A 12,207-nucleotide genomic window follows, 5' to 3' on the forward strand; every position below is an offset into this window, starting at 1 on the left:
TTCATGTTCATGTTCATGTTCATAACATAGCACCCGTCATCAATATTCATGAGTTTCTTACATATTTAATACATAACAATGGAATATGGTGTTATATTTTCATCAATAAGTTACTAACAATGTACATATAGCAATAATCAATGGGAAGTATTTGAAATCATAATATTACTCATGTATTACTTCAAGAACATGCCAACTTACTGTCCAAGCTTAAGAACACTGGTTTGCGATGGTGTTTCACGCTCCTATACTGTCAAATATACCAATAATTCAGTCACTATTGTATAAACTAGATGAAAATCATACCTCTACATGTAGAACAACTAAAAGAGAAGAAAACTTACACCTCTATGATGTTCTTGTGATGGAGAATTAAGATCTATCTTCAAAATGATGAAGGAAAGGAAGAAAGGGGCTTTTGGAAGAAAACTTCTTGGTTTCCTCTCGAGCTTTGCTGTGAAAAGGGTTGAAAAACTGATGGAAGTGCTTAGAAAAGTCGAAACTTATCTTTTTATATATAAGGCGGCGCTCGGGCGGTCATAAATTACCGCTCGAGCGCGGAACTTTCTATCCGAACCAAAATTCCAGAACCAGTGGCGCTCGGGTGGTCATTTATTACCGCTCGGGCGTCGCTTTGCGCACAGTCACCTCAAAGATCGCTCCAGAAACGGCTCTTCCGTTCATAATCTGAAAAAGTGGTAAACATGAAATTTGTAACCCTATGTCTTGGCTTGAATATCCAATTAGTTTCAGGTCATTTGGAGGTCTGAGTAAAAAGTTATGCTCATTCTCCTAACATGTGTCAGTGAGGGAATGACGGTATACACGACACACTTCGGGGCACTTTTGGCTTGTCTTCCACAATGATTTGGACAAAACCCAAAACATGAAAGTTGTTGCATTATATCTTAGCGTTCTAATGGTTATGGCTTCACTCAATTTGGATCAATATTCTAATCATTATGCTAAAACTCGTAAAAACTACCACAATTTCATCTCATTTCCTATTAACTTCATAACACTACTTCTACCTACACATCTTACTATAACTATTTAGACATATTTTCATTCTCAATACACCATGAACAATATAAAAGTCATGTTCAATCTCAATATTGATACCTCAATCAATATGTAAAACATAATGAGCTAAATAACTATCTATAATGACATAAACGTATTACTAATCATTTGTACGAGTAACCGGGCATTACAATTCTCCCTTCCTTCAAAGAATTTCGTCCTCGAAATTTGACATACCATATAGTTCAGGATATCTCTGTTGGATCTCGTCTTCTCGCTCCCAAGTTGCTTCTTCAATTGTATGATTACGCCTTAACAGTTTCACTAAGGGTATTTCCTTGCCTCGTAACACTTTTGATTTCCTATCGAGGATTTGTACCGGTCGTTCTTCATATGAGATATTCGATGCAAGCTCCAACGGTTCATAATGAAGAACATGAGAAGGATTAGCTAAATACTTTCGTAGCATGGAAACGTGAAAAACATTATGAACGTTTGACAAGTTTGGTGGTAAAGCAACTCGGTAGGCTCTGTCTCTTATTCTTTCCAAGATTTCAAATGGACCAATATATCTTGGACTCAATTTTCCTTTCTTTCCAAAATGTAATATGCCCTTCAATGGTGATATCTTTAGAAATACATGGTCACCAACCTGAAATTCCAATCGTCGACGTTGCACATCAGCATAGCTTTTCTGTCGACTCTGGGCAGTGTGCATTCTTTCTTTGATCTTGGTCACCAATTCGGCTGTCTGTTGTACCAATTCAGGGCCTAATAACTTTCTTTCTCCTACTTCATCCCAATGTACTGGAGATCGACATTTTCTACCATATAATGCAGTATATGGTGCCATTCCAATGCTTGACTGATAGCTATTGTTGTAGGTAAATTCAGCCAACGGTAGTTTACTGTCCCAACTGCCTGGAAAATCAATAGTACAGGCCCTCAACATATCTTCTAAGATCTGATTTACTCGTTCTGATTGTCCATCAGTTTGAGGGTGAAATGCTGTACTGAATGCCAATCGAGTTCCCATAGCATGATGTAAACTCTTCCAAAATGCAGACGTAAATTTGGGATCTCTATCAGATACAATGGACACTGGGATGCCATGAAGCCTCACTATCTCCTTGATGTATTCTTCAGCATATTGATTCATCGTGTATGTGGTCTTCACCGGAAGAAAGTGAGCTGATTTCGTAAGTCGATCCACAATAACCCATATAGCATTGAATCCTCTTTGTGTTCTTGGCAAACCAAGGATGAAATCCATTGTGATATGTTCCCATTTCCACTCAGGAATGGGTAGCGGTTTCAGGAGCCCTGCTGGTCTTTGATGTTCAATCTTGACCTGTTGACAAGTTAGACATTGTGCAACAAATTGAGCAATGTCCTTTTTCATACCTGGCCACCAAAATAATGGTTTCAAATCTTTGTACATTTTCGTGCCTCCTGGATGGATCGAGTAGGGTGTAGCATGTGCATCAATAAGAATGTCATTTCTGATTGTTCCTTGTTTTGGCACACACAATCTACCTCGATATGTCCACATTCCTTCTCCATTCAATTCAAAGTTCAAATTGCCTTTTTCTTCATCTCGCTGCCTCAGTTGTTGTAATTCATTGTCTACACTTTGTTCGGCCCTGATTCTATCTGCAAGTGTTGGTCGAACCATGAGAGATGATAATTGGATTGCAGTTCCCTTTGGCATAACATCAATCTTCATATTCTGTAAATCCCATAAAATTTGTTCTTGTACTTGCATTGTAGCAATAGAACTGGACTTTCGACTTAATGCATCTGCAACAACATTGGCTTTACCTGGATGATAGTTAATAACACAATCATAATCTTTCACTAATTCCAACCAACGTCGTTGACGCATATTCAATTCTTTTTGCGTGAATAAATATTTCAAACTCTTGTGGTCCGTGTAAATTTCACACCGTTCACCATACAGATAATGGCGCCATATTTTCAACGCAAATACCACTGCTGCCAGTTCTAAATCATGTGTGGGATAATTCTTTTCATATTCTTTCAATTGTCTTGAGGCATAAGCAATCACCTTCCCATGTTGCATTAAAACTGCTCCTAAACCTTGTTTCGAAGCATCACTGTATACCACAAAATTTCCTGATCCTTCTGGAATAGCAAGGACTGGTGCTGATGTCAATTTTGTCTTTAAATTTTGGAAACTACGATCACATGCTTCGTTCCATTCAAATTTCACATTCTTTCGTGTTAAAGCAGTCAAAGGCAATGCTATCTTAGAAAATCCCGCTATAAACCGACGGTAATAACCAGCTAACCCAAGAAAACTACGTACCTCAGTAACAGTAGTTGGTCGTAGCCAGTTATTAACAGCTTCAATCTTGCTTGGATCCACGGATATGCCTTCTTTTGAAATGATATGACCCAAGAATGATACTTGTTCAAGCCAAAATTCGCATTTCTTCCATTTGGCATATAACTGTTTATCTTTCAAAGTTTGCAAAACTAATTGCAGATGTTCTCGATGCTCCTCTGTAGTTCGTGAGTAGACGAGAATATCATCTATAAATACAATCACGAACTTGTCTAGAAATGGCTTGAAAATTCTGTTCATTAAATCCATAAAAGCAGCTGGTGCATTCGTTAGTCCAAATGGCATTACAAGAAATTCATAATGCCCGTACCTGGTTCGGAAGGCAGTCTTTGAGATATCATCTGATTTAACTTTTAATTGATGATAGCCTGATCGTAAATCAATCTTCGAAAAGATGGCAGCTCCTTGTAATTGATCAAACAAATCATCAATTCTGGGGAGTGGATACTTATTTTTGATTGTCACTTTGTTCAACTCCCGATAATCAATACATAGACGGAGGGTACCGTCTTTCTTCTTCACAAATAAAACAGGTGCACCCCACGGTGAAAAGCTCGGTCTAATAAACCCTTTATCAAGCAACTCCTGTAACTGTTCTTTCAATTCTTTCATTTCCGTAGGAGCTAATCGATAAGGAGCTTTTGAGATCGGATGAGTTCCTGTCACAACATCAATTACAAATTCGGTCTCTCTATCTGGGGGTAAGCCTGTTACATCATCAGGAAATACCCCTGGAAACTCACAAAAAACATCTGTATCTTTTAATTCACGAACAGGTGGGTCAATAGTTAACACAGATGCTAAATATCCTTGACACCCCTTCTGTAGTAATTTACAAGCCTTCATGCAAGAGATTATCCAAAGAGGTAAGGATATACCTGCACTTGCTACTGTGAATGGTTCAGCTCCTATCGGCGCAAATTTGATCATCTTTATGCCACAATCAATAGTAACTCTGTACTTCGAGAGCCAATCCATTCCCAATATCACATCAAAATCCTTCATCCTCAAAACTATCAAATCAGCATACATCTGATGGCCTTGGACATATATTGGACACCCTCTCACAATCTGATCTGTCTGTAATTCTTTCCCGGAAGGTAAGGCTATGGCGAGTTGTGCCTCTGTTGTACTTGCTGTAATGCCCAGTCTCATTACGAACGATTCCGAAATAAAAGAATGCGTGGCTCCTGAATCTAGTAAAACAATAGCAGTAATACCAGAAATCAAGAACATACCAGTGATCATCGATGTATCCGCATCCACTTCCTCTTTAGTCATGGAGAAAAGGCGTCCCTGTACTTTCTCAGCACTCCCTGGACAATTCCTGGCGAGATGCCCTGGCTTTTTGCAACGATAACAATCATTGGAACCTTGCATACATTCCCCGCCATGAAGTTTGCCACATTTAGGACAAGGTGGTCTGTCCGGTTCTTTACGTGGAGGGGGACCCTTGTCACGGGGTTCCTCTGGTCTAGTACCCCTGCTATCAGTCTTTTTGCCTTGTCCCGTTCCTTGGTTCTTCTGAAAGTACTGATGCCTTCGTTGTTGCCTGTCCCTGTCAATGTCATGTTCATCTTGTTCTGCCATAAGTGCTCTTTCTACTATCTCCCCGTATGTAGCAACTTTCGACATCCGTACATCTCTTTTAATTTCAGAGCGAAGTCCCCGTATGAAGTGTTCGCCCTTACTTGTGTCATCTTGTGCAATATACGGTACATATTGGACTCCAGCCTCAAATTGTTGTATGTATTCTGTCAATGACATGGTTCCTTGCTTCAGGTTAAGGAAATCGCTGGCTTTCTTGGCTCGTAAATCTTTACTGAAAGACTTGTTATAAAATACGGTTTTGAAAGTTTCCCATGTCAATGGTCCAACCGGTAATGCAACCCTTGCACTCTCCCACCATATTCTTGCATGTTTTGTTAACAAAAAGACGGCACAAGTTACTTTGTCAACATCTTCCATATGAAGGTAGGAGAAGATGGACCCCAATGACTTAATCCACTCTTCTGCTACTGCTGGAACGATGCTTCCCATGAATTCAGGAGGATTCAGACGTCGAAAACGATCATACACATCAGTTTGAACAGGCCCTTGTCTGGGGATCATGGCTTGTGCATGTGCCTGCTCATGTGTAGTCCGTTGCATCTCCAGTAATTGCTGTATCTGCTCCCCATGGACTTTCGCTTGTTGTTGGAGCAGCTGAGCAAAATCATCTATAGGTCGTGGTGCATTGCCCTCACCTTCGACCGCTGGGGCTTTGCCCTTAGATGACTCTCCTTCGTGTACCTTACGTTTAGGTGGCATCGTCGCTTATCTTACCCTACATATAGATCACATAGACACATAACTTAGAATAAACTATGGGATACAAAGATACTTACTTGCCGAGTTCTCCATGTGGATGAAGTGCAGTGTCTTCCCTGTCGAAGAACCGTGGGCTCTGATACCAACTAAAATGTCACACCCTTACTCTATACTTAGCATAATTACCATAATCAAAATAGGGTTTCACTGATATAACTGTAGTATGAAGCAAATCCAACAAGGGGCATCACTTTGACGGTTTATAAAAATTTTGGCATGATGTCCCTACATTCTTGTAAAAACCAAAAACTCAAGCAATACCATATATACAACAACATCAACTATATTTTCATACACAACCATGCACCATATTGTTATACAAATACATATTCTCATATACATGCATACTTTGTATCATCATAAACATAATATGGAACTTGTTTAAACCTTAACATTACACTCATTATACTACATATGCGGAAGCTATACAATAATAAGTCCCGGTTCTTGTCGAGGTGAGGCACGTCACAAGCATCCATTGGCGAACCGGCATCCTATGCATCTTCACTACCTGATCCTGTAATACATGAGCTACGTGAGTTTATAAAACTCAATAAGTTGGCACTTGTACGTAACAATATGCGTCGAAGGAACATACATATCAAGTCGTGACAACAATGAATCTTTAAACCATGTCATATCATATCATATATTCATGTTCATTTTTGTACTTGAGCCACATTAGTTGACCTGTACTACCGTGCTTGCTTTATTATATAGCTACTACTGTGTTGGACGTCAGGGAGCAACCTTTGGCAACCCCACGCCCCATGAACATATATTGGCCAATAGCTTTGGTGGACTTAAAACCACCCATGATGTCAACAAGCTCTATATCATGTAAAAATCAGTCCTTTTCTTTTCATGTTCATGTTCATGTTCATGTTCATAACATAGCACCCATCATCAATATTTATGAGTTTCTTACATATTTAATACATAACAATGCAATATGCTGCTATATTTTCATCAATAAGATACTAACAATGTACATATAGCAATAATCAATGGGAAGTATTTGAAATCATAATATTACTCATGTATTACTTCAAGAACTTGCCAACTTACTGTCCAAGCTTAAGAACACTGGTTTGCGATGGTGTTTCTCGCTCCTATACTGTCAAATATACCAATAATTCAGTCACTATTGTATAAACTAGATGAAAATCATTCCTCTACATGTAGAACAACTAAAAGAGAAGAAAACTTACACTTCTATGATGTTCTTGTGATGGAGAACTAAGATCTATCTTCAAAATGATGAAGGAAAGGAAGAAAAGGGATTTTGGAAGAAAACTTCTTGGTTTCCTCTCGAGCTTTGCTGCGAAAAGGGTTGAAAAACTGATGGAAGTGCTTAGAAAAGTCGAAACTTATCTTCTTATATATAAGGCGGTGCTCGGGCGGTCATAAATTACCGTTCAAGCACGGAACTTTCTGTCCGAACATAAATTCCAAAACCAGTGGCGCTCGGGCGGTCATTTATTACCGCTCGGGCGCCGCTCTGCGCACAGTCACCTCAAAGATCGCTCCAGAAACGGCTCTTCCGTTCATAATCTGAAAAAAGTGGTAAACATGAAAGTTGTATCCCTATGTCTTGGCTTGAATCTCCAATTGGTTTCAGGTCATTTGAATGTCTGAGTAAAAAGTTATTCTCATTCTCCTAACATGTGTCAGTGAGGGAATGACGGTATACACGACACACTTCGGGGCACTTTTGGCTTGTCTTCCACAATGATTTGGACAAAATCCAAAACATGAAAGTTGTTGCATTATATCTTAGCTTTCTAATGGTTATTGCCTCACTCAATTTGGATCAATATTCCAATCATTTTGCTAAAACTCGTAAAAACTACCACGATTTCATCTCATTTCCTATCAACTTCATAACACTACTTCTACCTACACATCTTACTATAACAATTTAGACATATTTTCATTCTCAATACACCATGAACAATATAAAAGTATGTTAAATCTCAATATTGATACCTCAATCAATATGTAAAACATAATGAGCTAAATAACTATCTATAATGACATAAACGCATTACTAATCATTTGTACGAGTAACCGGGCATTACATCTTGACTGCTTCAATCTTAGCCGGATCCACAGCAATTCCTTCCTTGGAAACAATATGACCTAAAAATGCAACTTGTTCCAACCTAAATTCACACTTCTTGAATTTAGCATATAATTGGTTGTCCCTCAACTGCTGTAACACGATCCTCAAATGCTCTTTATGTAAATCTCGAGTCTTTGAATAGATTAAAATATCATCATTGAAAACAATAACAAAACTGTCCAAATATGGCTTGAAAACCCGATTCATAAGATCCATAAATACAGAAGGAGCATTGGTTAATCCAAACGACATAACCAAAAACTCGTAGTGACACCTGGTTCGAAAAGTCGTCTTAGGTATGTCACACTTCTTTACTTTCAATTGATGGTACCCTGACCGCAAATCAATCTTGGAAAATACAGTAGCACCTTGCAACTGATCAAAAGATCATCAATTCTGGGCAGAGGATATTTGTTCTTGATCGTTACTTTGTTGATCTCTCGATAGTCAATACACAGTCTCAAGGACCCATCTTTCTTCTTCCCAAATAATACCGGTGCCCCCCATGGAGATGAACTTGGTCTAATAAAGCCCTCATCTAATAACTCTTGCAATTGACTCTTCAATTCTTTCATTTCAGTTGGGGCCATTCGATAAGGGGCTTTAGAAATCGGTGCGGTACCTGGTACAATATCAATAACAAATTCCACCTCTCTATCCGGTGGCAATCCCGGCACATCATCCGCAAAAACATCAAGATATTCCCTCACAATATCAATGTCGCTCATATTCCCACTCTCTTCTCTAGTTATATCCACTACCGATGCTAGAAACCCATGACAACCCTTAACCAACATCCGTTGCATTTGCAAGCAAGAAATAAAAGAAAGGCCAAGCGAAGTACCTGACCCCGTGAAGATCCTGCTATCACCATGTCCTAGAGGAAAATGCACTGTCTTGGCTACACAATCTATCACAGCTCGATAAGTAGATAACCAATCCATTCCCAAAATAACATCAAACTCAATCATGGGAATGACAAACAAATCAGCATTCAACAATTCCTCATCTACTTGAACAGGGCACGCTCGAATCACACTTGAAGAATGAATATAATCTCCCGAAGGAAGCACAATAGAAAAGTGGACAATTTCACCAATAAGAGCAAGACCCAGAGAATGCATAAATTGCTCAGATATAAAAGAATGTGTGGCGCCAGTATCAATAAGAGTAGTTGCTACCTTGCCTGAAATAAGAATGGTACCTGAAATGATTGACGAATCAGGATTAATTCTTTCCTTGGTCAAAGAGAAAATACGCCCCTGAACTCGGCCCTTGCCCGATGATTGAGTGCAATTGATCGCAATGTGCCCAACACCTCCACATCTATAACATTTGTTGCTTCCAACTAAGCACTCTCCTTTATGTGGTTTATGGCATTTAGGACATAAAGGCTTATCTGATTCAAATGGCACCGCAGGAGCTTTACCGCGATATTCTTCCTTTCCTTTCCACTTGTGTCCTCCTCTTCCTCCTTGAACTGAAGCTTGACCCGTTTGGACAAATTTTTGCCTCCTGAATTGTCTTTCTTTATCAATCTCTTTCTCATCATATTCGGCCATTAATGCTTTCTCAACAATCTCCTTGTAAGAATTAGCCTTCGACATTCGAACATCTCTTCGAATCTCCGCTCTCAAACCCCGCATAAAATGCTCGGCTCTATCTTTGTCGTTGCTAGCAATGAAAGGAACAAAAAGACAACCTTCTTCAAACTTCAATATGTAATCATTCATGCTCATTGTCCCTTGCTTTAGCTCCAAGAATTCTTTCACCTTGCGGGCTTTAACATCGCTAGGAAAGTACTTATCATAGAACAAATCTTTAAACTCATTCCATTTCAATGTTTGAACATTAATCGTTACCTTGGTTGCTTCCCACAAAATTCGTGCAGTCTTGGTTAAGAGAAACACAGCACAACTCACTCGATCTTTATCATCAAAGTTAAGGTAATCAAAGATCGCCTCGACCGCCTTCACCCACTCCATCGCAATCAAAGGGTCCGGACTCCCTACAAATTCGGGTGGATTCATCTTCTTGAATTTATCATAAGCTCCGTCAACAACTCGTTCTTGAACTCGTTGATCACGGCCTTGGCCTATACCTTGAATCGGTGATTGCAATCGGATAAGTTGCTGGATTTGTCCCCCATGCACTTTAGCTTGCTCATGAAGTAACCTACTAAACTCATCAACTACATTAGAGGAAGTACTATCTCGGTCTTCTCCGGCTCTCCTTCTAGGACGTACTTCAGGAGCTTTTCTCTTGGGTGGCATTTTCCTATATTGCATCTCAATTTAAATTCATTTTCAAAACATATTACATGTAAAGCTTATCATCATACCAATACATCAATGAGATGCAGAAAGATACATACCGAAGTGTCACAAGCATAGGAAGACATGTGCCAAATCATTGGTCCGAAAAACGTTGCTCTGATACCACTAAATGTAACACCCTACCTCCTGACATTAAACTATAAATACTATAATGCGGAAGCCTTATAAAAGATTTGGAGAAAAGTAATAATTAATAAAATTTTGGCAAATTTTGCACATAAATATAGACTTATCAAATATTCCCAAGCAAACAAAATAAATATTACCACAATCAATCTTTCCAAAATACACATAGATCCCATCTCCATAATTACCAAGTGTTTGACAAAAGATGTGACATAATTTTCTTGTTTAAAACATGAACCAAGGTACAATACTCAAAACCATTATTTAATTGTCACATTATATCAAAACATTATTCTCCAAGCTTTGGCACATGCACCTTCCCTGCTTCGACGCTTCTATCGCTATTCCTTTTTATCTGCATCACATGACATAACTGGAATGAGTTTACAAAGCTCAATAAGTGGAACTTTCAATAACAATTACATATACAATAGTGTAAAGAAAGAAATCATTACAATTGAACCATAGAAAATGCCATCGTTCAGTGGAATATATATATAACAATTATAAGATGGCATTCTATCAACCATTTCTTTCATTTTCCTTGTATGGCATTGACAAGTCATCCGTCGATGGTATACATGTACATTTCAGTCAAAATCAGTCACTGTACACATTAAATGTTGATCAACTTCCGTTATGTGGATTTAGAAGTACTAGAAGCACCACCACTACCAGATAACCATCAAGCCATAAAAAGAACCATTGAATCATTTTATCAAACATGTGGTGCGCATGAATTAGAACTAGCTCCTTTCTTAGCAATTGGCAACAAAAGTTCTTTCCTTTTATCATAATCAATGAACCATTACATAGCAGGTATATAATCAATGTATTAAAGGAGCTAGGAACAATAACAACACCATTCATCATATAAATATAGGCCATGAGATGCATTCAAGGAAAAATTCCACTTACTACCAATAGAACTTGTTGTGATAACTGCTTGGTAGTTGATCCTACAACATAAGATCAAGATTATACCATTAACTCCACATTATCAACCTATAAACTATCATTCAAGCCTAAACCACAATTCCCTTCACTTCAAACAATATCCAAAAGATCAGTTTTCTTACCTTGATTACTTGCTCTTAAGGATATGAAGATCACACCTCCAACTTGAAGATTCAAACTTTGGAAAGAAAGGAATTTAGAAACGAAATGAAGAACCCTACCTTCCCAAGTCGATGGTTGCAAGAGGAATAAGTGAAATGGCAAAGTTATTGGCTTAAAAACTCTTAAAAATATGTTTTCTATGCCATAGACACGGACCCCGTGCCCCCCTCCGTGTATAGGTCCGTGTACACTCAGAAAAATACAAATTTTCGTTGTCAAGACCCGGACCCCGTGCATGGGTCCATGTTTGGGTCCGTGTGCCCTCGGACCAAGGGCCAAAACTGCACTTTTTTTTCCGAATTAGCCAAAGTGGTAAACGGAAAAGTTGTAGCCCTATGTCTTTTCTTGAATCTCCCACTAGTTTCAGGTCATTTGGAGGTCTGAGTAAAATGTTATGCCTATTCTACCAAACTGTGTCAATGCAGGAACAACGAAACACACGACCCACTTCGGGCCACTTTTGACTCATCTTCCTCAGCTAATTGAACAAAACTCAAAACATGAAAGTTGTAGCCTTGGATCTTAGCTTTCTAATGCAATTGGCCTCATGTCATTTGGATCAATATACAAAAATTTATGCTAACAACCACAACTACTGCCATATTTTTCATACCATTTCTGCACCCCAATTACCTATTTGGCTCAAACCATCCAAACCATCAGTCCAACACCCAACATTATACCTTCACAACAATAACAACTCCTCAAATACACAACCATCTACTAAACCATACCAAAAC

At 38.7% G+C, this 12,207-nt stretch overlaps 1 protein-coding gene across 1 annotated transcript; it reads right to left on the reverse strand.

The window, feature by feature from the left end:
* Positions 1-7,838: 7,838 nt before the first annotated feature.
* On the reverse strand, positions 7,839-10,159 carry LOC140963939 (uncharacterized). The gene is made up of 2 exons (XM_073423419.1): positions 8,381-10,159; positions 7,839-8,261 (listed from the first exon to the last, which is right to left on the reverse strand). Exons 1-2 carry the CDS (start codon positions 10,157-10,159, stop codon positions 7,839-7,841), a joined length of 2,202 nt encoding a protein of 733 aa, XP_073279520.1.
* Between the last annotated feature and the right edge of the window lie 2,048 nt (positions 10,160-12,207).

This window comes from Primulina huaijiensis, chromosome 18 (genome assembly GCF_012295235.1).
Source record: "Primulina huaijiensis isolate GDHJ02 chromosome 18, ASM1229523v2, whole genome shotgun sequence".
Lineage (NCBI taxonomy): Eukaryota > Viridiplantae > Streptophyta > Magnoliopsida > Lamiales > Gesneriaceae > Primulina > Primulina huaijiensis.

What these genes read in the sequence shown, in the direction of transcription:
- LOC140963939 (XM_073423419.1), bottom strand. Translation starts at nt 10,159, where the DNA reads ATGCCACCCAAGAGAAAAGCTCCTGAAGTACGTCCTAGAAGGAGAGCC. An exon ending in CATCTCCATGGGGGGCACCG is followed by an intron (nt 8,262 to 8,380) that starts GTATTATTTGGG and finishes TCTTTTGATCAG; the next exon opens with TTGCAAGGTGCTACTGTATT.